Source organism: Salmo salar, chromosome ssa15 (assembly GCF_905237065.1).
Source record: "Salmo salar chromosome ssa15, Ssal_v3.1, whole genome shotgun sequence".
NCBI classification, from domain to species: Eukaryota; Metazoa; Chordata; class Actinopteri; order Salmoniformes; family Salmonidae; genus Salmo; species Salmo salar.
This window is the reverse complement of record NC_059456.1, coordinates 106,199,240-106,225,592: the sequence shown is the minus strand read 5'-3', so window position 1 is coordinate 106,225,592 and position 26,353 is coordinate 106,199,240. Positions and strand designations below refer to the sequence as shown.

The following is a 26,353-nucleotide window of genomic DNA, read 5'->3' as shown; positions in this document are numbered from 1 at the left end:
CAGTGTTGCTCTCCATTTTCTGGAGGACCCAGTTTAGAAATCAGTGGAATTAGAGTATGTAAGCTAAGGAGATGGAGAAAATTATGGCATTTGATTGCAAATATGCAGACAGAGTTTAAAAGAGAAGGCACAGAAGGTTGTTGTATAAAACAGCTGTCTCCGGATTACATCTTCAAACTAAGGGCAAACATGGCATCCGTGACAGAGAGGGAGAAGCGTCCATCCATGTACACAGGTAAGAGAGTCTAGTTAGCTACATTTTCAGATATTACACTTGTCAAATGTTGTCAGAAAATCATTTTCATTTCAAGTTAAAATGTACTGTTAGCTGTCCGGCTCGCTAGCTAACATGACGTGTATGATCTGTGAAGTAATATTATTTGTATTTCAGAGACATTTGCTAGTTCTAGCCTAATGTTAGCTAGCTAACATTGAACTTGGTTGGTTAGCTACCTGCAGATTCATGAAGGGTATAAACATTATGAGTTGGGATTATGGTTCATTGTTTACCTAGCTAGCTACATGTCTAAACAGAAGACTCCACTATGCAAGTAACCATTTCAATAGAATGTTCATGATGTCACTATGACAACTGTTGATAGATGTAGATGGTATATTCACTCTACTCTGATTTCAGAGCACTCTCGTCTGAGTGTGCCAGAGCGCAGAATAACTGACGGATGTACGAACGCTCAACATCTGTTGAATATGGCCGGTGTCAGTAAATGTCGGCCAAAAAAAAACAACATAATTAAATAGTTTCCAGCAGCAGTTAGTCACTAACGCTCTGGATAACATACAAACAGCCTGACCAGCTCTGCTAGTGTGAGTAAAATTGTCAGTGAGCTGTTCTCTCATTTGTGTCTGGAAGTAGCTAGCAAGCTAGCCAACGTTAGCCAGTTTGCTTGGGTGCTTTACTGCTGTTCTTAGGTCAGAACGCTCGGATCAACCCTACTCCTCGGCCAGAGTGTCCAGTGTGTGCTCTGAACACTCCGAAAGTGAAACGCTCTGAATTTACGAACCAATTTCATTCTAGATTATGTATTTCTATGTTTTTGTATTTCTATGTTGGCCTGATATGGTTCCCAATCAGAGGCAGCTGTCTTTCGTTGTCTCTGATTTTTGTATAGCTACTGTGAAGCCTGCAGAACTTTATGTTTGTTTTGTATTTTTCTTTGTTTTGTTCGGTGTTCATCTATTAAAAGTAAGATATACGCTTACCACGCTGCACCTTGGTCTCATTCTTACAACGAACGTGACAGAAATGTTTCCCAACAATGCAGACTTAAAAAAAAAGAATCGTAATAAAAAATATAGATATTTGATTTATATCATATCAATATTTAATTATTGTTGTTTTCAAAAAAAACGGATTGTTTGTTTTTCATTTCAATTACGAAAACAAAATGTATTAGAATAATTCACGGTTCTTGGCTTTGTGAGACTTCCTCCATGGCTTTGTGAGACTTCCTCCATGGCTTTGTGAGACTTCCTCCATGGCTTTGTGAGACTTCCTCCGTGGCTTCGTGAGACCGTCCGTGGCCAAAGACAGTCTCACGAAACCATGGACAGTCCTGATTGCTTGTTTTTCAATTTTGATACCAAAACAAACTTATTTGAATAATTCACCTTCCGTGGTTTTTGTGTCCGAACGTCCATTGCTAAAAAAAATATTATTTTTTTAGAATTATTCTCATTTGTTTCGTAAACAAAATGAAAAACAAGCAATCTATTTTTTTTTTTAAACAACAATATTTAAATAGGATGTGGTCAGAAACATGATATCATAAATCTTATCTCTTGTTCCATGAGCACAAGCCACTGTGTGCACATGCCGGCCTAAATGTCTTCACGCATAACATTTGAATACAAAATATTAGGCTTGTTGACATACGGGCGGCAGGGTAGCCTAGTGGTTAGAGCGTTGGACTAGTAACCGAAAGGTTGCAAGATCGAATCCCTGACCTGACAAACTCTGTTGTTCTGCCCCCTGAACAAGGCAGTTAACCCGCTGTTCCTAGGCCGTCATTGTAAATTAGAATTTGTTCTTAATCTTAACTGATTTGCCTAGTTAAAAAAAAAATGGCATTACAGGGCTCTCTGAATAGTTTGGAGTAGCTTGTCTTTGGTAGGCTATCGGAGAGCTCTTTGAAAATGGCGATGGATAGCCTACTTGAACAAGCTAACTAAAGTATACAGGTATGTAAATTATGGAAAAAGACACACCGATGTGAAGCTGATTAACCAGATTTGACTGAGAGGAGGCAATGCTTAATCAAATTCATTCTAAATTGGGGGGAAAAGCAATCGTTTTTCTTTATGTTTAAGATATTCACTGGCACGTCTCTTATTCCGTGGGGACCGTGCGTCACGGCTGGATAGGCTGCTCTCAAAATCCACGTCATTCCCAGTCCCAGCCTTGGGCCCAGCACCACCAGACCCAGCACCTGTCCCAGCCCCAGGCCCTGTCCCAATCCGAGTCCCAGCCTTAGCCCTAGCACCACCAGCCCCATCCCTGTCCCAGCCCCAGTCCCTGTCCCAGCCCCAGTCCCTGTCCCAGCCCCTGTCCCAGCCCCAGACCCTGTCCCAGGCCCTGTCCCAGCCCCAGTCCCTTCCCCAGCCCCAGTACCTGTCCCAGTCCCTGTCACTGTCTCAGTCCCTGTCCCAGCCCCAGTCCCTGTCCCAGCCCCAGACCCTGTCCCAGCCCCAGTCCCTGTCCCAGCCCCAGTACCTGTCCCAGTCCCTGTCCCAGTCCCAGGCCCAGTCCCAGCCCCAGACCCTGTCCCAGCCCCAGTCCCTGTCCCAGCCCCAGTACCTGTCCCAGTCCCTGTCCCAGTCCCAGACCCTGTCCCAGCCCCAGTCCCTGTCCCAGCCCCAGTCCCTGTCCCAGTCCCAGTCCCAGTCCCAGTCCCTGTCCCTGTCCCTCTCCCAGTCCCAGGCCCTGTCCCAGTCCCTGTCCCTGTCCCAGCCCCAGTCCCTGTCCCACTCCCTGTCCCAGTCCCAGCCTCAGCCCCTGGCAGTCTCAGCCCTGGCCCTAACCTCTGCCCCTACACTATCCAAATGTGTTTTTACTACTCATCACACACACTATTGTGAGGAGAGGGGGAGGGGAGAAAGAGAGAGCAAAATAGCACGAAAGAGTGAGGGGGTAGGGATAGAGGGATGGAGAGAGTGAAGGGGGGAGGAGACAGGGAGGAGAGAGAGAGTAAGCTGCTTATCAGGACATAGAGCATTTAGAGCTGTCAAACGAACAAAAAGTCTCTCTGTCTCTCTGTCCAACGAACAGACAGTGTCTCTGCCAAAGGAACAGACATTCTCTCAGTTTCTCTGTCAAACGACCAGACAGTCTCACTGTCTCTCTGTCAAACGAACAGACAGTCTCTCTGTCAAACGAACAGACAGTCTCTCTGTCAAACGAACAGACAGTCTCTCTGTCAAACGAACAGACAGTCTCTCTGTCAAACGAACAGACAGTCTCTCTGTCTCTCTGTCAAACGAAGAGACAGTCTCTCTGTCAAACGAACAGACAGTCTCTCTGTCAAACGAACAGTCTCACTGTCTCCGGCAAACGAACAGACAGTTTCTGTCTCTGCCAAACGAACAGACAGTCTCTCTGTCAAACGAACAGACAGTCTCTCTGTCAAACGAACAGACATTCTCACTGTCTCTCTGTCAAACGACCAGACAGTCTCACTGTCTCTCTGTCAAACGAACAGACAGTTTGTCTCTCTGTCAAACGAACAGACAGTCTCTCTGTCAAACGAACAGACAGTCTCTCTGTCTCTCTGTCAAACGAAGAGACAGTCTCTCTGTCAAACGAACAGACAGTCTCTCTGTCAAAAGAACAGTCTCACTGTCTCCGGCAAACGAACATACAGTCTCTCTGTCTCTCTGCCAAACGAACAGACAGTCTCTCTGTCAAACGAACAGACAGTCTCTCTGTCAAACGAACAGTCTCACTGTCTCTCTGTCAAACGAACAGACAGTCTCACTCTCTCTGTCAAACGAACATACAGTCTCTCTGTCTCTCTGTCAAACGAACAGACAGTCTCTCTGTCAAACGAACAGTCTCTCTGTCTCTCTGCCAAACGAACAGACAGTCTCTCTGTCAAACGAACAGAGTCTCTCTGCCAAACGAACAGACAGTCTCTCTGTCAAACGAACAGACAGTCTCTCTGTCAAACGAACAGTCTCTCTGCCAAACGAACAGACAGTCTCTCTGCCAAACGAACAGACAGTTTCACTCTCTCTCCCGCTCCCTCCCTTCTCTCTCACAACCTTCACACCTCTCTCTCTCTCTCCCCCAATCGCCCTCTTTTCAATTCCCTCTCTTTATCCCCCTCTCTCTGTGTCCAACCCTCATCATCCCACAGGATGCGGACACATACAATCATTATGGAAGGTGTAGTGTCATCCCACTGGGCACACACTGGTTGAATCGACATTGTTTCCACATCGAACCAATGTGACCGGTGTTATGATTCTGACAGGTACATAAGAAGTTCTCAACACATTGTCCACACACCTAGGCAATACAGTTAAAGTTCTATCTGTGGAGACTTGATGATCAGTTTCATTGAAAAGCCCAACTGCTCTGCTGAAGTTTTCTGCACACGTAGTCCATTCACTGTATTGCATGGCAGTGGTGGCGCTGTCCATGGTGCTGAATCCCAGTCAACTCAATGAGTCCTTGTTAATGTTCACTTAAAAGGTTCAGTTCTCTATCGCCAGAAACACCCAGCAACGTCCAGGAAACTCTTTAAAAGGGGCAATCTGCAGTTGTTACACACCTCTTCAGACTTATAAATTAATGATATAAAAGTCTTAGAACACCTACTTATTCAAGGGTTTTTCTTATTTATTTTTTACTATTTTTTTTGTATAATAATAGTGAAGACATCAAAGCTATGAAATAACACATATGGAGTCATCTAGTAACCAAAACAAGTGTTAAACAAATCAAAATATATTTTATATTTCAGATTCTTCAAAGTAGCCACTCTTTGCCTTGATGACAACTTTGCACAATCTTGGAATTCTCTTAACCAGTTTCATGAGGTAGTCACCTGGAATGCATTTCAATTAACAGTTATATCATTAAATGAATGATATATATCCATTAATTCTTGAAAAATATATATTTTTTTTAATGTCTTACGCTCTTAGTTCAACTGTCACGCCCCATCCAAACCCAATATATAAAGATTGTTTTACTAAATGTAAACAAACACTGTATAGCCTCAAAACATGTTTAAATGATCAAATTGATGTCATGGATGGTCCGGTCTTGCATACATAGCTTGGTCTATGAATTTGAGAGTGGTTACATATCTCCAAGCCCATCCCTTTTTTACCAAAACAGAGGCAGATGACCGCTGTGTTACTCTTTGAATTTCTGATTGGCCCTTTAAATGGTACCTTTTTCATGTATTTATTTCTGTTTACTGCAGATACTTCATTGTAATTCAGCCTGCATCACTTCGAATATCATTACCATTAAGGTCACCCAGCTCAGATGGACCACAACAAGGCTTGGACATGCATTCTAATTAGTGTGATGTAGTTAGTTGTTAGGGACTTGAAGCAGGATCTGTCTGGTTGTTAGGGTCTTGAAGCAGGATCTGTCTGGTTGTTAGGGTCTTGAAGCAGGATCTGTCTGGTTGTTAGGGTCTTGAAGCAGAATCTGTCTGGTTGTTAGGGTCTTGAAGCAGGATCTGTCTGGTTGTTAGGGTCTTGAAGCAGGATCTGTCTGGTTGTTAGGGTCTTGAAGCAGGATCTGTCTGGTTGTTAGGGTCTTGAAGCAGGATCTGTCTGGTTGTTAGGGTCTTGAAGCAGAATCTGTCTGGTTGTTAGGGTCTTGAAGCAGGATCTGTCTGGTTGTTAGGGTCTTGAAGCAGAATCTGTCTGGTTATTAGGGTCTTTAAGCAGGATCTGTCTTGTTGTTAGGTTCTTGAAGCAGGATCTGTCTGGTTGTTAGGGTCTTGAAGCAGGATCTGTCTGGTTGTTAGGGTCTTTAAGCAGGATCTGTCTGGTTGTTAGGGTCTTGAAGCAGGATCTGACTGGTTGTTAGGGTCTTGAAGCAGAATCTGTCTGGTTGTTAGGGTCTTGAAGCAGGATCTGTCTGGTTGTTAGGGTCTTGAAGCAGGATCTGTCTGGTTGTTAGGGTCTTGAAGCAGGATCTGTCTGGTTGTTAGGGTCTTGAAGCAGGATCTGTCTGGTTGTTAGGGTCTTGAAGCAGGATCTGTCTGGTTGTTAGGGTCTTGAAGCAGGATCTGTCTGGTTGTTAGGGTCTTGAAGCAGGATCTGTCTGGTTGTTAGGGTCTTGAAGCAGGATCTGTCTGGTTGAAAGGGTCTTTAAGCAGGATCTGTCTGGTTGTTAGGGTCTTTAAGCAGGGTCTGTCTGGTTGTTAGCGTCTTTAAGCAGGATCTGTCTGGTTGTTAGGGTCTTTAAGCAGGATCTGTCTGGTTGTTAGGGTCTTGAAGCAGGATCTGTCTGGTTGTTAGGGTCTTGAAGCAGGATCTGTCTGGTTGTTAGGGTCTTTAAGCAGGATCTGTCTGTTTGTTAGGGTCTTGAAGCAGGATCTGTCTGGTTGTTAGGGTCTTGAAGCAGGATCTGTCTGGTTGTTAGGGTCTTGAAGCAGGATCTGTCTGGTTGTTAGGGTCTTTAAGCAGGATCTGTCTGGTTGTTAGGGTCTTGAAGCAGGATCTGTCTGGTTGTTAGGGTCTTTAAGCAGGATCTGTCTGGTTGTTAGGGTCTTTAAGCAGGATCTGTCTGGTTGTTAGGGTCTTTAAGCAGGATCTGTCTGTTTGTTAGGGTCTTGAAGCAGGATCTGTCTGGTTGTTAGGGTCTTGAAGCAGGATCTGTCTGGTTGTTAGGGTCTTGAAGCAGGATCTGTCTGGTTGTTAGGGTCTTGAAGCAGGATCTGTCTGGTTGTTAGGGTCTTGAAGCAGGATCTGTTTGGTTGTTAGGGTCTTGAAGCAGGATCTGTCTGGTTGTTAGGGTCTTTAAGCAGGATCTGTCTGGTTGTTAGGGCCTTTAAGCAGGATCTGTCTGGTTGTTAGGGTCTTTAAAACAGGATGTTAGAGCTTTTAAAACCAAATACTCTGTCAGTTGGCCAAATACCATAGTAATGCTAGGACTGATGAAATACTATAGTAACACAGACAATGCCATAGTAACACAGACAACGCCATAGTAACACAGACAACGCCATAGTAACACAGACAACGTCATAGTAACACAGACAACGCCATAGTAACACAGACAACGCCATAGTAACACAGACAACGCCATAGTAACACAGACAACGCCATAGTAACACAGACAACGCCATAGTAACACAGAGAATACCATAGTAACACAGACATCACCATAGTAACTGTCACGGTTGTCGTAAGAACGGGACCAAGGCGCAGCGGATGTTGAGTTCCACATATTTATTACAAAGTGAAACTTTAAGCAAAAACAATAAATCAATAAACGAAGAAGGAAACGTGACTACGTGGCGCACACGCACAAAACAATATCCCACAAAACACAGGTGGGGAAAAAGGCTACCTAAATATGGTCCCCAATTAGAGGCAACGATTACCAGCTGCCTCTAATTGGGGACCATACAACTCACCAACATAGAAATACAATGACTAGAACACCCCCCTAGTCACGCAGTGACCTACTACACCATAGAGAAACAAGGGCTCTCTATGGTCAGGGCGTGACAGTAACACAGAGAACACCATAGTAACACAGACATCACCATAGTAATGGGCTGATGGAGAGAACGATTACAATCTTTTTATCGGATCAAATCTGAAGGAAGCACTCAGAGCGATTATAATCTCCTGGGGTGGCACGGCATGGGCTGTGTGTCAGGGCAACGGCATATATAATACAAAACGCTGCTGCCTTCACACTGGATAACCGCCAGGACACAGAATGAGCCATTTGACAGAAAAATTAGACTCATAACATGAATCTTATGCACATTCAACCCCTTCCGGTCCTGATGGAATAGAAAACCATTTCCCCCCTCTCTCTGTTTTGTGTCACACAATGTTCAGATGAACTCAGTCCAAGATGGGACCAATGTTCAGCTTAACTCAGTCCCAGATGGGACCAATGTTCAGCTGAACTCAGTCCCAGATGGGACCAATGTTCAGCTGAACTCAGTCCCAGATGGGACCAATGTTCAGCTTAACTCAGTCCCACATGGGACCAATGTTCAGCTGAACTCAGTCCCAGATAGGACCAATGTTCAGCTGAACTCAGTCCCAGATGGGACCAATGTTCAGCTTAACTCAGTCCAAGATGGGACCAATGTTCAGCTGAACTCAGTCCCAGATGGGACCAATGTTCAGCTGAACTCAGTCCCAGATGGGACCAATGTTCAGCTGAACTCAGTCCCAAATGGAACCATTTTGCCATACTGCATCTCACGAGTGCTAAATTATTGCTGGGTAAAAGTGGTTGTAAAACTCTTCTGGTAAATTAAAGAATAAGAAGGATTCTCCTCACATACCTTAAACCCTTTCCACAATACTGAGCCAATCCAAGCCAGCCCAAGCTGTACTGAGCTGGCCCTTTTACACACTATAGTTGAAACTGTTCTTGAAAGGACAAAAGAAGCACGGTATGGTCTGGGTCGACAAAATAGTATGAAATGGGTCAGTACATATTGTCTACACAGTGATGTTTGATCAGAAGGAACCACATTTGATCTACTAAACAGTACTGGCATCCAGGGACCAGAAATTGGTCTGGGTATTTCTAAAACACAGGCCCATGTTTTCCCTCGAGGCCACTGGCCTGTTTCCCTTGAGGCCCCCGCATCAGCCTGTGTTTCCCTTGAGGCCCCCGCACCGGCCTGTGTTTCCCTTAAGGCCCCCGCATCGGCCTGTGTTTCCCATGAGGCCCCCGCATCGGCCTGTGTTTCCCATGAGGCCCCCGCATCGGCCTGTGTTTCCCTTGAGGCCCCCGCACCGGCCTGTGTTTCCCTTGAGGCCCCCGCACCGGCCTGTGTTTCCCTTGAGGCCCCCGCATCGGCCTGTGTTTCCCTTGAGGCCCCCGCTCCGGCCTGTGTTTCCCTTGAGGCCCTCACTCCGGCCTGTGTTTCCCTTGAGGCCCCCACTCCGGCCTGTGTTTCCCTTGAGGCCCCCGCATCGGCCTGTGTTTCCTTTGAGGCCCCCGCACCGGCCTGTGTTTCCCTTGAGGCCCCCGCATCGGCCTGTGTTTCCCTTGAGGCCCCCGCATCGGCCTGTGTTTCCTTTGAGGCCCCCACACCGGCCTGTGTTTCCCTTGAGGCCCCCGCATCGGCCTGTGTTTCCCTTGAGGCCCCCGCATCGGCCTGTGTTTCCTTTGAGGCCCCCACACCGGCCTGTGTTTCCCTTGAGGCCCCCGCATCGGCCTGTGTTTCCCTTGAGGCCACCACTCCGGCCTGTGTTTCCCTTGAGGCCCCCGCATCGGCCTGTGTTTCCCTTGAGGCCACCACTCCGGCCTATATTTACCTCGAGGCTCCCCATTATTAACCAAATATTGATCATTTTGAGCAACAGAAAAAAATATTTAGACTGGCCCACTGGGCTTAAAATGGATCAGCCCATCTGGCATTTGCCAGAACTGTCCTATGGCTAGTCCACCCCTGCTGGCATCAGTGACATGGCAGCACCTGAGACCTCTTTAGGGTCACTGTGTAACCTACATTATACTGCAATCTATGTTTCCGTGTTGTGTTATTGGCAAAACAATGTTTCGACCTCTCAGGTCTTCCTCAGGACTCTTTGTCAGTCATCGGTCAGCGTCACATCCCTGGCAGCCTGCCAGCCTGCCAGCCTACCTATGTTTCTACCTACCTACCTACCAACCTACCTACCTACCTACCTTCCTATATATGTACCTACCTACTGTACCTAGTTACCTACCTAGTGCTAAGAAATAAGAAAAACACGATAAAGTAAGCGAGCATATTACATACAGGGTCCGTTCCAGTAACTACTGACCTACCTACCCAATGCCAGAGCAAAATATTTTGAGAGTTGGGATAGTGAATGTCTGACTGATTGACTGGCTGACTAGCAGGCTGACTGGCTGACTGACTGACTAGCAGGCTGACTGACTGACTGACTGACTGACTGACTGACTGACTAGCAGGCTGACTGACTGGCTGACTGACTAGCAGGCTGACTGACTGGCTGGCTGACTGACTGGCTGACTAGCAGGCTGACTGGCTGACTGACTAGCAGGCTGACTGGCTGACTGACTGGCTGACTAGCAGGCTGACTGGCTCACTGACTGACTAGCAGGCTGACTGACTGGCTGACTGACTAGCAGGCTGACTGGCTGACTGACTGGCTGACTGGCAGGCTGACTGACTGGCTGACTGACTAGCAGGCTGACTGACTAGCAGGCTGACTGACTGGCTGACTGACTAGCAGGCTGACTGGCTGACTGACTGACTGACTAGCAGGCTGACTGACTGGCTGACTGACTAGCAGGCTGACTGACTGGCTGACTGACTGGCAGGCTGACTGACTGGCTGACTGACTAGCAGGCTGACTGGCTGACTGACTGACTAGCAGGCTGACTGACTGGCTGACTAACTAACTGGCTGATTGACTGACTAGCTAACTGACTGAGTATCTGGCTGACTGGCTAGCAGGCTGACTGACTGACTGACTAGCAGGCTGACTGACTGGCTGACTGACTAGCAGGCTGACTGGCTGACTGACTGAGTATCTGGCTGACTGGCTGACTGACTAGCAGGCTGACTGACTGACTGACTGACTTACTAACTAACTGGCTGATTGACTGGCTAGCTAACTGATTGAGTACCTGGCTGACTGACTGGTTGGCATTGAGGTTTCCTCATTATAATACATCTAGATGACACCACAACATTCTATGGCAGCCATGTTTGCTCCCATTAACATTACATGAGGAATATTTCACAATGACATTATTATTTAACATAACGATATTTAAAATTCTAAAAGTTGTCTCTTTAAATATAGGGCTCTGGTCGGGACTCGTAGTCAGATATCGGTCAGAGCCACGTCCATTCCTCCCTCCCTCCCTCCCTCCCTCCCTCCCCAGTGCCACACTGTCTGATGGTTACATAAGACTAGGGTTACAGAGGGAAAACCCTTCTCTTTGCAAAACAACAGACGTGGGAAACTCACTGTTAGATTCAGGCCTGTCCTTCCATCCATTTGTCCATTAACAGGATGTGCCTGTACTGTTTGGGTTCTTTAGTGTTACAGCTGACTGACAGACTGACTGGATGGCTGACTGCCTAGCTGGCTGGCTGACTGGATGGCTAACTGCCTAGCTGGCTGGCTGACTGGATGGCTAACTGCCTAGCTGGCTGACTGACTGGATGGCTGACTGCCTAGCTGGCTGGCTGGCTGGATGGCTGACTGCCTAGCTGGCTGGCTGGCTGGATGGCTGACTGCCTAGCTGGCTGGCTGACTGGATGGCTAACTGCCTAGCTGGCTGGCTGGCTGACTGACTGGATGGCTGACTGCCTAGCTGGCTGGCTGGCTGACTGACTGGATGGCTAACTGCCTAGCTGGCTGGCTGACTGGATGGCTGACTGCCTAGCTGGCTGGCTGACTGGATGGCTAACTGCCTAGCTGGCTGGCTGACTGGATGGCTGACTGCCTAGCTGGCTGGCTGACTGGATGGCTGACTGCCTAGCTGGCTGGCTGGCTGGATGGCTGACTGCCTAGCTGGCTGGCTGGCTGGATGGCTGACTGCCTAGCTGGCTGGCTGACTGGATGGCTAACTGCCTAGCTGGCTGGCTGGCTGACTGGATGGCTAACTGCCTAGCTGGCTGGCTGACTGGATGGCTAACTGCCTAGCTGGCTGGCTGACTGGATGGCTAACTGCCTAGCTGGCTGGCTGACTGGATGGCTAACTGCCTAGCTGGCTGGCTGACTGGATGGCTGACTGCCTAGCTGGCTGGCTGACTGGATGGCTAACTGCCTAGCTGGCTGGCTGACTGGATGGCTAACTGCCTAGCTGGCTGGCTGGCTGGCTGGCTAACTGCCTAGCTGGCTGGTTGGCTGGATGGCTAACTGCCTAGCTGGCTGGCTGGCTGGCTGGATGGCTAACTGCCTTGCTGGCTGGCTGGCTGGCTGACTGACTGACTCACAGGCTGACTCACAGGCTGACTGGTTGGCTGACTTTCCTGGTTGACTGAGTGGCTGGCTGACTGGATGGATGGCTGGCTGGCTGACTAGCTGGCTGACTGACTAACTGGCCAATTACACTGCCTGACTGACTGATTGACTGACTAGGTAGCTGACTGGATGGATGGCTGGCTGCCCGTGACTGACTGATTGACTGACTAGCTGGCTGACTGACTGGCTGATACATAAACATGGCTTATAGCTTGCTAGCCACCATGATATCTTTATCTGTCTAGGTTACATTTAAATCACTGCCAGTATCACGTTAGGCATAGGAATGGATTGGCTACAGGTAATGATTTACTACACATCTACATATTCCATAAGACATGTATTACTCATCTATAAGCATTTCATGGACGTGTTATAACAGGTCCTAACTGCATTATTAAAGGTTAATAGCCATAACATATCTATAGCATATTCATGTCATGCCATGCAAGAGCTCATATTTAGGTATCTTAATAATATCTTAATAGATGCATCATTACTATTACAGCGTAGCGTCATCATTATGGCTCTTGTCAAACAGTGAACTTCTGCCATACCGGTGTTAGTGAATATGCTATGGTGATTTATAACCTGTACCAGCCCCACTTCCCCCACCGGCCGGTAAAAGCCAGTGACTTACCTTCTTCTTCTTCTTCTCACTTAGGTCAATGGTTGCATAAAAGATCTCCATATTGTTGAATCCTCAGGGTAAATGTTACAGATCAAATGGTGTCATGTGACAACTTCATCTGTAACTCATTAACAGCTCTCCTCCACATGACAATTAGGTCATACTGGTCTATGGCGCACAGATGAAGGGGTCTATGTATGAATTCTATGCAGTCAATGTAAAACCAATTATAATTCCCTCATTCATAAACCATTTCTAGCTAAGCACTTCATGGTAGTTAAATGTACAGTTAACCACTCTGATATACAATACCAACATTAAAGGTTTATGTAGTCAATTCTATGTCGTTAATATACTGTCATTTCTATTGTTCCTATTCATTAATTAAACATCTAGAAACACACCTAACTTATTGAAATATTAGGGACACAACACAGAATATTAATGGAAATGTGAACATTTTATTTACAACTTCCAGATCTAGGATAGAAATCAATTGCTAAGGTCGTCGCCGAAGATTTTTACTATTGGCATTATTCAGTTTGACTTTTTCTTGAATAGCTTTAACAAAGAGTCATATTCAAAGCATTCAAATTCAATTCCCCATTTTAGAATCATCACAATAACTATTTTAGTGAGAAAAACGTACCAACACAGGGGGGTTAATTTGCTAGCTAGCATCTCTCCGTTATTCACTAATGTAGCTAGCTAGCATCTCCCCTTATTCACTAATGTAGCTAGCTAGCATCTCCCCTTATTCACTAATGTAGCTAGCTAGCATCTCCCCTTATTCACTAATGTAGCTAGCTAGCATCTCCCCTTATTCACTAATGTAGCTAGCTAGCATCTCCCCTTATTCACTAATGTAGCTAGCTAGCATCTCCCCTTATTCACTAATGTAGCTAGCTAGCTACCTTTTAAAAAAACGATGAATGAACTGAGAGAGAACAGTTGCTTGCATTTTGAGTGCAGAGGAAAGGTGAGAGGTCACTACCGTGTGACAGCCCAGCTTTCTTCTGGCTTCTTATTAGTTATTTTTGTTATTTTAAAACGCGCAAATGAGGGCCTCCCGAGTGGCGCTGCGGTCTAAGGCACTGCATTGCGGTGCTAGAGGCATCACCACAGACCTGGGTTCGATACCCAGGCTGTATCACAACTGGCTATGATCGGGAGTCCCGTAGGGCGCCGCACAATTGGCCCAGTGCTGTCCGAGTTAGGGGAGGGTTTGACCGGGGGGACTTTACTTGGCGCATCGTGCTCTAGCGACTCAAGTTGAACGGTGCTTCCTCCGAACACATTGGTGCGGCCGGCTTCCTGGGTAAACGGGCGGGTGTTAAGAAACGTAGTTTGGTGGGTCATGTTTCGGAGGACGCATGAGGACTCGACCTTCATCTCCCGAGCACGTTGGGGAGTTGCAGCAATGAAACAAGATAGAAAATGGAGAGAGAAAAAAAGGATAAAGTACAACAACAACAAAAAAATTGCAAACGAACAGGGATACCATAAACGAACAGGGATACCATAAACGAACAGGGATACCATAAACGAACAAGGATACCATAAACGAACAGGGATACCATAAAGTTACAGGGATACCATAAACGAACAGGGATACCATAAACGTACAGGGATACCATAAAGGAACAGGGATACCATAAACGTACAGGGATACCATAAACGTACAGGGATACCATAAAGGAACAGGGATACCATAAACGTACAGGGATACCATAAACGTACAGGGATACCATAAAGGTACAGGGATACCATAAACGTACAGGGATACCATAAAGGTACAGGGATACCATAAACGTACAGGGATACCATAAACGTACAGGGATACCATAAACGAACAGGGATACCATAAAGGTACAGGGATACCATAAACGAACAGGGATACCATAAAGGTACAGGGATACCATAAAGGTACAGGGATACCATAAAGGTACAGGGATACCATAAACGAACAGGGATACCATAAAGGTACAGGGATACCATAAACGAACAGGGATACCATAGACGTACAGGGATACCATAAAGGTACAGGGATACCATAAACGTACAGGGATACCATAAACGTACAGGGATACCATGTTTGAGTGTTTGTTGCAGCTCGTTCCAGTCGCTAGCTGCAGCGAACTGAAAAGACTAGCGACCCAGGGATAAACGTACAGTGATACCATAGACGTACAGGGATACCATAGATGCACGGCGAAACCATAGACGAACAGGGATACCATAAAGGTACAGGGATACCATAAACGTAAAGGGATACCATAAACGACAGGATGGGTAGTGCTGCTGCAGCGAACTGAAAAGACTAGCGACCCAGGGATAAAGGTACAGTGATACCATAGACGTACGGTGATACCATAGATGCATGGCGAAACCATAGACGTACAGCGCATTCGGAAAATATTCAGACCCTTTGACTTTTTCCACATTTTGTTTTGTTACAGCCTTATTCTAAAATGTATTCAATTGTTTCATCAATCTACACACAATACCCCATAATGACAAAGCGAAAAAACGTATTTAAAAAAATATATTTGTTGCAAAATGTATTAAAAATAAAAAACTGAAATATCACCTTTACATAAGTATTAAGACCCTTTAGTCTGTTCTTTGTTGAAGCACCTTTGCAGAGATTACAGCCTTGAGTATTTTTGAGTCAAACGCTTGGCACACCTGTATTTGGGAGTTTCTCTCATTCTTCTCTGCAGATCCTCTGAAGCTCTGTCAGGTTGGATGGGGAGCATCGATGCAAAGCTATTTTCAGGTCTCTCCAGAGATGTTCGATCTGGTTCAAGTCTGGTCTCTGTCTGGGCCACTCAAGGACACTCTGCGTTGTCTTGGCTGTGTGCTTAGGGTCGTTGTCCTGTTGGAAGGTGAACCTTTGCCCCAGTCTGAGGTCCGATCTTTGCTCCGTTCATCTTTCCCTCGATCCTGACTAGTCTCTAAGTCCCTGCCGCTAAAAAAACATCCCCACAGCATACTTCTGCCACCACCATGCTTCACCGTAGGGATGGTGCCAGGTTTCCTCTAGACGTGACACTTGGCATTCAGAACCAAGAGTTCAATCTTGGTTTCATAACCAGAGAATATTGTTTCTCATGGTCTGCGAGTCCTTTAAGTGCCTTTTGGCAAACTCTGTGGTTGTCCTTCTGGAAGTTTCTCCTATCTCCACAGAGGAACTCTGGAGCTCTATCAGAGTCACCATTGAGCTCATGGTCACCTCCCTGACAAATGCCCTTTTCCGCTGATTGCTCAGCTTGGCCAGCAGCATACCACCCTGCATCCCACTGCTGGCTTGCTTCTGAAGCTAAGCAGGGTTTGTCCTGGTCAGTTCCTGGATGGGAGATCATATGCTGTTGGAAGTGGTGTTGGAGGGCCTGTAGGAGGCACTCTTTCCTCTGATCTAAAAAAAGATCCCAATGCCCCAGGGCAGTGATTGGGGGATACTGCCCTGTGTAGGGTGCCGTCTTTCAGATGGGATGTTAAACGGGTGTCCTGACTTTATGAGGTCATTAAAGATCCAATTGCGCTTATCGTAAGAGTAGGGGTGTTAACCCTGGTGTCCTGGCTAAATTCCCAATCTGGCCCTCATACCATCACGGCCATCTAATCATCCCCAGCTTACAATTGGCTCATTCATCCCCCTCCTCTCCCCTGAAACTATTCCCCAGGTTGTTGCTGTAAATGAGAATGTGTTCAGTCAACTTACCTGGTAAAAAAATAAAAATTGGCCGGACAGCCAGCTCTAGGAAGTGTCTTGGTGGTTCCAAACATCTTCCATTTATGAATGATGGAGGCCAGTCTGTTCTTGGGGACCTTCAATGCTGCAGAATTTTTTGGAATCCTTCCCCAGATCTGTGCCTCGACACAATCCTGTCTCAGGCCTTTGTCAGGGAGGTGACCAAGAACCCGATGGTGACTCTCATAGAGCTCTACTGACAATTCCTTTGACCTCATGGCTTGATTTTTGCTCTGACATTCAATGTCAACTGTGGGACCTTATATAGACAGGTGTGTGCCTTTCCAAATAATATCCAATCAACTGAATTTACCACAGGTGGACTCCGATCAAGTTGTAGAATCATCAAGGATGATAAATAGAAACAGGATGCACCTGAGCTCAATTTCGAGTCTCATAGCAAAGGGTCTGAATACTTAAGTAAATAAGTTTCTTATTTTTAATTAATTTGCTAACATTTCTAAAAACTGTTTTCACTTTGCCATTATGGGGTATTGTGATGTCATTATGGAGTATTGCGATGTCATTATGGGGTATTGTGATGTCATTATGGAGTATTGCGATGTCATTATGGGGTATTGTGATGTCATTATGGAGTATTGCGATGTCATTATGGGGTATTGTGATGTCATTATGGAGTATTGCGATGTCATTATGGGGTATTGCGATGTCATTATTGGGTATTGTGATGTCATTATGGGATATTGTGTGCAGATTGATGAGAAAAAAACCTGATTTAATCAATTTTATAATAAGGCTGTATCGTAACAAAATGTGGGAAAATTCAACAACCAACAGTTGTATCAAGTTGGCTGGATGTCCTTTGGATGGTGGAGCATTCTTGATACACGCGGGAAACTGTTGAGCGTGAAAAACCCAGCATCGTTACAGTTCTTAACACAAAGCGGTGCGCCTGGCACCTACTACCATTCCCCATTCAAAGGCACTTGAATCCTTCTTTAACCCGTCTCCTCCCCTTTCATCTATACTGATTGAAGTGGATTTAACAAGTGACATCAAGAAGGGATTCATAGCTTTCACCTGGATTCACCTGGTCAGTCTATGTCAGTGGAAATAGCAGGTGTTCTTAATGTTTTGTACACTCAGTGTAGAAATGACAGTACATTGACTGCATAGAATTCATATCGCCCTTTTAAATGTTAGTCCTATAAAGTAGAGTTGCAAACTGAGCAGTTAATTACCATGAAGTGCTTAGCTATAAAATGTTTTACGAATGACAAAATAGAGTTGACTTTACTTTGATTACATATAATTCATACATAGATTCTTCATCTGTGCGTTATAGACCAGTGTCACCAACTTAACCGTGATGTGCGGTTAGGAGGGCTGTTTAATGAGTTACGAAAGATTTATGATATGGCCCTCAACTACACGATTTGATCTGTAAAAACGTACCCAGACGATGCAACCATTGACCTCAGTGAGAAGAAGAAGATGAAGAAGGTAAGTCATGGGCCTATACCAGCCATTGGGGGAAATGGGGCTGGTACAGGTTATAAATCAATGTGGTTTGGCACAACCACTATAACCTTGGTATGGTTAACACTTTTGAGAACAGATGGTAATGATGACACTAAACTGTCATTGTAATGATGCATCTATTAAGATACCTTGATATGAGCTCTTGCATAGCATGACATGAATGTGCTATAGATATGCTATGGATATACTTCATTAACCTTTAATAATGCGGCCAAGACAAATCGTTACCCCAAATTCCGGTTATTTTCCCCAAATTCCATGTTTTTCCAATCTTGGTTGGAGGATACCGGATTTCCTGCTTGATCCCTCCTCATTCCGGGATTATTCTGTGTTGTTGTGTGTTAATAACATTAAGACTACGTTACCCATGAGGAATGCACCACCCATGCAGGGTTGTTGAGCATATGCCTTGCATGGCTACACACAGTGATATCGCTAGCGGAAGTATCTGTTTACTAAAAGTAGTTTAAGCTAATTGTCATTCATCAAGGAACAAACATAACATACTGTATTCTGATTCTGGAAGACCTTGGAATGTAGTGGATTTTTATCAACCATAGCTATAGCTCTATCAGACTACTGCAACACCAGAGCAAGCTAACGCTAGTCAGTAGATCAGTGGTCACCAACCAGTCAATCGCGATCGACCGGTCGATCACCAAGGCATTCCTAGTGGATCACCAAACATTTCTGTAAAAAAAAAACAATGATAATCCCTTGGGTTCCTATTTTAATTAATAGTTTTTGTGCTGTTGGCGATAGATGCGTTTTTTCCCCCCCAGCAACCTTAGCACCGAGAATAAAAAAACGTTCCCATTTTAAATCATTTTATGTGTCTAAAGGTAGAACTCTGCCTAACCGGCAGGCCGAGAGAACAAATCAAGTGCGACTATAGGCCTACCGCTGGCCAGTCAAGCCATAGACTGTAAAAAGAAACCTTGAACGCAGAGCAAAGTTGATACCGTGAGAATTCAAAACGTTTGCAACTATGATTAGAAAGAGACTCAACGAATACAGCAAAGACTGTGTCACCCTTTTCTCAGCTGTTCCACTCCTAAAGACCTAAAGAACATCTAATTATATCAATGTCATGCACCCATCTGAGCATATTTCCCTTGTCTGTCACGTTAGCTAGGTGTCTGTTATTCTCCTGTTGTCATGGTAGCTAGGTCTCTGTTATTCTCCTGTCTGTCATGGTAGCTAGGTGTCTGTTATTCCCCTGTCTGTCACACTAGCTAGGTCTCTGTTATTCTCCTGTCTGTCACACTAGCTAGGTGTCTGTTATTCTCCTGTTGTCATGGTAGCTAGGTCTCTGTCATTCCCCTGTCTGTCACACTAGCTAGGTCTCTGTTATTCTCCTGTCTGTCATGGTAGCTAGGTGTCTGTTATTCTCCTGTTGTCATGGTAGCTAGGTGTCTGTTATTCTCCTGTCTGTCATGGTAGCTAAGTGTCTGTCATTCCCCTGTCTGTCACGTTAGCTAGGTGTCTGTTATTCCCCTGTCTGTCATGGTAGCTAGGTGTCTGTTATTTTCCTGTCTGTCATGGTAGCTAGGTGTCTGTTATTCTCCTGTTGTCATGGTAGCAAAGTGTCTGTTATTCTCCTGTTGTCATGGTAGCAAAGTGTCTGTTATTTTCCTGTTGTCATGCTAGCTATGTGTCTGTTATTCTCCTGTTGTCATGGTAGCTAGGTGTCTGTTATTCTCATGTTGTCATGGTAGCTAGGTGTCTGTTATTCTCCTGTTGTCATGGTAGCTAGGTGTCTGTTATTCTCCTGTTGTCATGGTAGCTAGGTGTCTGTTATTCTCCTGTTGTCATGGTAGCTAGGTGTCTGTTGTTCTCCTGTTGTCATGCTAGCTAGGTGTCTGTTATTCTCCTGTTGTCACGGTAGCTAGGTCTCTGTCATTTCCCTGTCTGTCACGTTAGCTTGGTCTCTGTTATTCTCCTGTTGTCATGGTAGCTAGGTGTCTGTTATTTTCCTGTCTGTCATGGTAGCTAAGTGTCTGTTATTTTCCTGTTGTCATGGTAGCTAGGTGTCTGTTATTTTCCTGTCTGTCATGGTAGCTAGGTGTCTGTTATTCTCCTGTTGTCATGGTAGCTAGGTGTCTGTTATTCTCCTGTTGTCATGGTAGCTAGGTGTCTGTTATTCTCCTGTTGTCATGGTAGCTAGGTGTCTGTTATTCTCCTGTTGTCATGGTAGCTAGGTGTCTGTTGTTCTCCTGTTGTCATGGTAGCTAGGTGTCTGTTATTCTCCGCCATGCTAGCTGTTTGTGTGGTGGTGAGACATATTTATCAACCATCACCACTACACCATACAATACTGAGCCAGTCTTTATCAACCACTACACCATACAATACTGAGCCAGTCTTTATCAACCATCGCCACTACACCATACAATACTGAGCCAGTCTTTATCAACCACTACACCATACAATACTGAGCCAGTCTTTATCAACCATCGCCACTACACCATACAATACTGAGCCAGTCTTTATCAACCACTACACCATACAATACTGAGCCAGTCTTTATCAACCATCACCACTACACCATACAATACTGAGCCAGTCTATATCAACCACTACACCATACAATACTGAGCCAGTCTTTATCAACCACTACACCATACAATACTGAGCCAGTCTTTATCAACCACTACACCATACAATACTGAGCCAGTCTATATCAACCATCACCACTACACCATACAATACTGAGCCAGTCTATATCAACCACTACACCATACAATACTGAGCCAGTCTTTATCAACCACTACACCATACAATACTGAGCCAGTCTTTATCAACCATCACCACTACACCATACAATACTGAGCCAGTCTATATCAACCACTACACCATACAATACTGAGCCAGTCTTTATCAACCACTACACCATACAATACTGAGCCAGTCTATATCAACCACTACACCATACAATACTGAGCCAGTCTTTATCAGCCACTACACCATACAATACTGAGCCAGTCTTTATAACCACTACAACATACAATACTGAGCCAGTCTTTATCAGCCACTACACCATACAATACTGAGCCAGTCTATATCAACCACTACACCATACAATACTGAGCCAGTCTATATCAACCACTACACCATACAATACTGAGCCAGTCTATATCAGCCACTACACCATACAATACTGAGCCAGTCTATATCAACCATCACCACTACACCATACAATACTGAGCCAGTCTATATCAACCATCACCACTACACCATACAATACTGAGCCAGTCTTTATCAACCACTACACCATACAATACTGAGCCAGTCTATATCAGCCACTACACCATACAATACTGAGTCAGTCTATATCAACCACTACACCATACAATACTGAGCCAGTCTTTATCATCCACTACACCATACAATACCGAGCCAGTCTTTATCAACCATCACACCATACAATACTGAGCCAGTCTTTATCAACCACTACACCATACAATACTGAGCCAGTCTTTATCAACCATCGCCACTACACCATACAATACTGAGCCAGTCTTTATCAACCACTACACCATACAATACTGAGCCAGTCTATATCAACCACTACACCATACAATACTGAGCCAGTCTTTATCAACCATCGCCACTACACCATACAATACTGAGCCAGTCTATATCAACCACTACACCATACAATACTGAGCCAGTCTATATCAACCACTACACCATACAATACTGAGCCAGTCTTTATCAGCCACTACACCATACAATACTGAGCCAGTCTATATCAACCACTACACCATACAATACTGAGCCAGTCTTTATCAGCCACTACACCATACAATACTGAGCCAGTCTATATCAACCACTACACCATACAATACTGATCCAGTCTTTATCAGCCACTACACCATACAATACTGAGCCAGTCTTTATCAACCACTACACCATACAATACTGAGCCAGTCTTTATCAGCCACTACACCATACAATACTGAGCCAGTCTATATCAACCACTACACCATACAATACTGAGCCAGTCTTTATCAGCCACTACACCATACAATACTGAGCCAGTCTATATCAACCACTACACCATACAATACTGAGCCAGTCTTTATCAGCCACTACACCATACAATACTGAGCCAGTCTATATCAACCACTACACCATACAATACTGAGCCAGTCTTTATCAACCATCACCACTACACCATACAATACTGAGCCAGTCTTTATCAACCACTACACCATACAATACTGAGCCAGTCTTTATCAACCATCACACCATACAATACTGAGCCAGTCTTTATGAACCACTACATCATACAATACTGAGCCAGTCTATATCAACCATCACACCATACAATACTGAGCCAGTCTTTATCAACCATCACACCATACAATACTGAGCCAGTCTTTATCAGCCACTACACCATACAATACTGAGCCAGTCTTTATAACCACTACAACATACAATACTGAGCCAGTCTTTATCAGCCACTACACCATACAATACTGAGCCAGTCTATATCAACCACTACACCATACAATACTGAGCCAGTCTATATCAACCACTACACCATACAATACTGAGCCAGTCTATATCAGCCACTACACCATACAATACTGAGCCAGTCTATATCAACCATCACCACTACACCATACAATACTGAGCCAGTCTATATCAACCATCACCACTACACCATACAATACTGAGCCAGTCTTTATCAAGCACTACACCATACAATACTGAGCCAGTCTATATCAACCACTACACCATACAATACTGAGCCAGTCTATATCAGCCACTACACCATACAATACTGAGTCAGTCTATATCAACCACTACACCATACAATACTGAGCCAGTCTTTATCATCCACTACACCATACAATACCGAGCCAGTCTTTATCAACCATCACACCATACAATACTGAGCCAGTCTTTATCAACCACTACACCATACAATACTGAGCCAGTCTTTATCAACCATCGCCACTACACCATACAATACTGAGCCAGTCTTTATCAACCACTACACCATACAATACTGAGCCAGTCTATATCAACCACTACACCATACAATACTGAGCCAGTCTTTATCAACCATCGCCACTACACCATACAATACTGAGCCAGTCTATATCAACCACTACACCATACAATACTGAGCCAGTCTATATCAACCACTACACCATACAATACTGAGCCAGTCTTTATCAGCCACTACACCATACAATACTGAGCCAGTCTATATCAACCACTACACCATACAATACTGAGCCAGTCTTTATCAGCCACTACACCATACAATACTGAGCCAGTCTATATCAACCACTACACCATACAATACTGAGCCAGTCTTTATCAGCCACTACACCATACAATACTGAGCCAGTCTATATCAACCACTACACCATACAATACTGATCCAGTCTTTATCAGCCACTACACCATACAATACTGAGCCAGTCTTTATCAACCACTACACCATACAATACTGAGCCAGTCTATATCAACCATCACCACTACACCATACAATACTGAGCCAGTCTATATCAACCATCACCACTACACCATACAATACTGAGCCAGTCTTTATCAACCACTACACCATACAATACTGAGCCAGTCTTTATCAACCATCACCACTACACCATACAATACTGAGCCAGTCTTTATCAACCACTACACCATACAATACTGAGCCAGTCTTTATCAACCATCACACCATACAATACTGAGCCAGTCTTTATGAACCACTACATCATACAATACTGAGCCAGTCTATATCAACCATCACACCATACAATACTGAGCCAGTCTTTATCAACCATCACACCATACAATACTGAGCCAGTCTTTATCAGCCATTCGTCATCGAATCATTGTGCAAATAATTTCAGATCTTATCCGTCTAACCGTTATAGGCAGTGGGGATGAATGTATCTAATTATTAGCTGTTTTAAAAAATATATATATATATTTCACCTTTATTTAACCAGGTAGGCAAGTTGAGAACAAGTTCTCATTTACAATTGCGACCTGGCCAAGATAAAGCGTAGCAATTCAACACATACAACAACACAGAGTTACACATGGAATAAACAAAACATACAGTCAATAATACAGTAGAACAAAAGAAAACAAAAAGTCTATATTCAGTGAGTGCAAATGAGGTAAGTTAATGCAATAAATAGGCCATGTTTGCGAAGTAATTGCAATACAGCTATATAGCAAATCACAGGTTTGGAACAGACATCAATTATGGAACAGTATGGCAGCCACTTCAATGTCTTCTCTATCAAAACATTGATGAAACTGAGGTGACATGTACCCCCCCCCCATAGTTTAAAATGGACATGACCCTTCTGAAAGACAGAACCTGTAAGGACTACCGTTAAAGCTGGAATCCCTAATGGTGTAAACTGCCACGACCGTTTGGGATATTATAAAACAAAAAGAGGTCACTCTAAAACAACGAACACTGGTTTTGTTTTCAATGTACTGCAGAAACTCAAATGTTTACCGTGATGCTCGTCTCCGTACGAACATTCCTCGGTTTAAACAACAACAACAACGACAACAATAATTAACAAAAGCGTTGGGGGGGGGGCGAACAGTGTATCCCCTTTTTAAACCAGCTGAGATTGATAGAACAGTCTTAATGTTGTACTCACCAGATCGTGGTTGGTAGAGTTGGAGTCTTCCTCAGGGAAAGGCTTGGATACCCCCAGCGCTATACAGTTAGCAAAGATGGCTATCAGGATGAAGATGTCAAAGGGTCTTAGAGAGGAGAGTGGTCATGGAAACAACAACAAAAACAATTTTAAAAAAAACTATCCATATTGAAATGAAAACGGATGTCCTGACTCTCTGTGGTCACTAAAGATCACATCTCACTGGGTACAAACTGGTTCAAACAACATTGTTGACCTAATGGTTTATGAAAGAAGAATTCACTACACAATAGTTCTAAGAGGAGACTGGGATGTGAAAACTTTGACGCTCAATATCTCAGAACTATGCTTTGCGTAAATATAATCTTGTAGTCCCAAGGTCAAGATTTAACTTGACCAAACATTGTTTTTTTTCCATTGGATTTTGGTTGTGCTTTTAAAATGGTTTGAAAGCATAGTGTTAACATATTGGAAATTCAACAAACTTTTCGTTGTCCTTTTTGAGTGGGTGAATATAGGTTGTAATCTCACTGATCAACAGCTCAACCAGAGGAGGCTGGTGGGAGGATCTATAGGAGGACGGGCTCATTTTAATGACTGGAATGGGATAAATAGATATGGTATCTAACCATTACAATGAGCCCATCCTCCTATCGCTCATCCCACCAGTTACAACCACCTATTACCCAATTACTATATGTGCCATCCCAGTGAGCACACTACGTCATTTTAACGTGGATAATTGGGTAATATTTGGTTAGTAATGTTAACCCCTGTGTCCAGTGTAAATTAACAATCTGGCCATCGTACCATCATGGCCACCTAATCATCCCCAGCTTCTAATTGGCAACAACAACAACACTTATACAACAACAATACCACTACTACTACAACAACAATAATACTACTACTAATAGCAGTACTACTACAACAATACTGACTGTATACTACTACTACTGCTATTACTACTACAACAACAAAAATGCTTATACTACTAGTAGTAGTAGTAGTAGCACCACTACTACAACAACAACACTTACAGTCAGGTCCATAAGTATTTGGACAGTGACCATTTGCATTATTTTGGCTCTATACGCCGCCACAATGGATTTGAAAGGAAACAATCAAGATGTGCTTTAAATATAGACTTTCATCTTTAATTTAAGGGTTTTGTCAAAATTATTGTATGAACCGTGTAGGAATTACGACAATTTTTATACATAGCAGCCCCCCCCCACACACACACACACATATTTTTAAGGGCTCAAAAGTAATTGGACAAACTAACGTAATCATAAATTAAATTGTAAGTTTTAATACTTGGTTGCAAATTCATTGCAGTCAATAACTGCCCGAAGTCTGGAACCCATAGACATCACCAGATGCTGTGTTTCTTCCCTGGTGAAGCTCTGCCAGGCCTTTACTGAAGCTGTCTTCATGTCCTGCTTGTTCTTGGGGCGTTTTGCCTTCAGCAAGTGAAATGCATGCTCAATTGGATTCAGGTCAGGTGATTGACTTAGCCATTGCAGAACATTCCACTTATTTGCCTTAAAAATAAAAAAAAGTATTTGGTTGCTTTCGCAGTATTGCTTCGGGTCATTGTCCATCTGCACTGTGATGCGCCGTCCAATGAGTTTT

At 44.4% G+C, this 26,353-nt stretch overlaps 1 protein-coding gene across 1 annotated transcript in view; it reads right to left on the bottom strand.

Annotated features, from left to right (window-relative positions):
• The window catches only part of cacna1fb (calcium channel, voltage-dependent, L type, alpha 1F subunit), a 163,240-nt gene that overhangs the window by 119,654 nt on the left and 17,233 nt on the right, over positions 1 to 26,353 (bottom strand). The window contains exon 3 of the mRNA XM_045696517.1: positions 24,716 to 24,821. Coding sequence (XP_045552473.1) covers positions 24,716 to 24,821 — 106 coding nt within the window. The remainder of the gene's footprint in view (positions 1 to 24,715; positions 24,822 to 26,353) is intronic.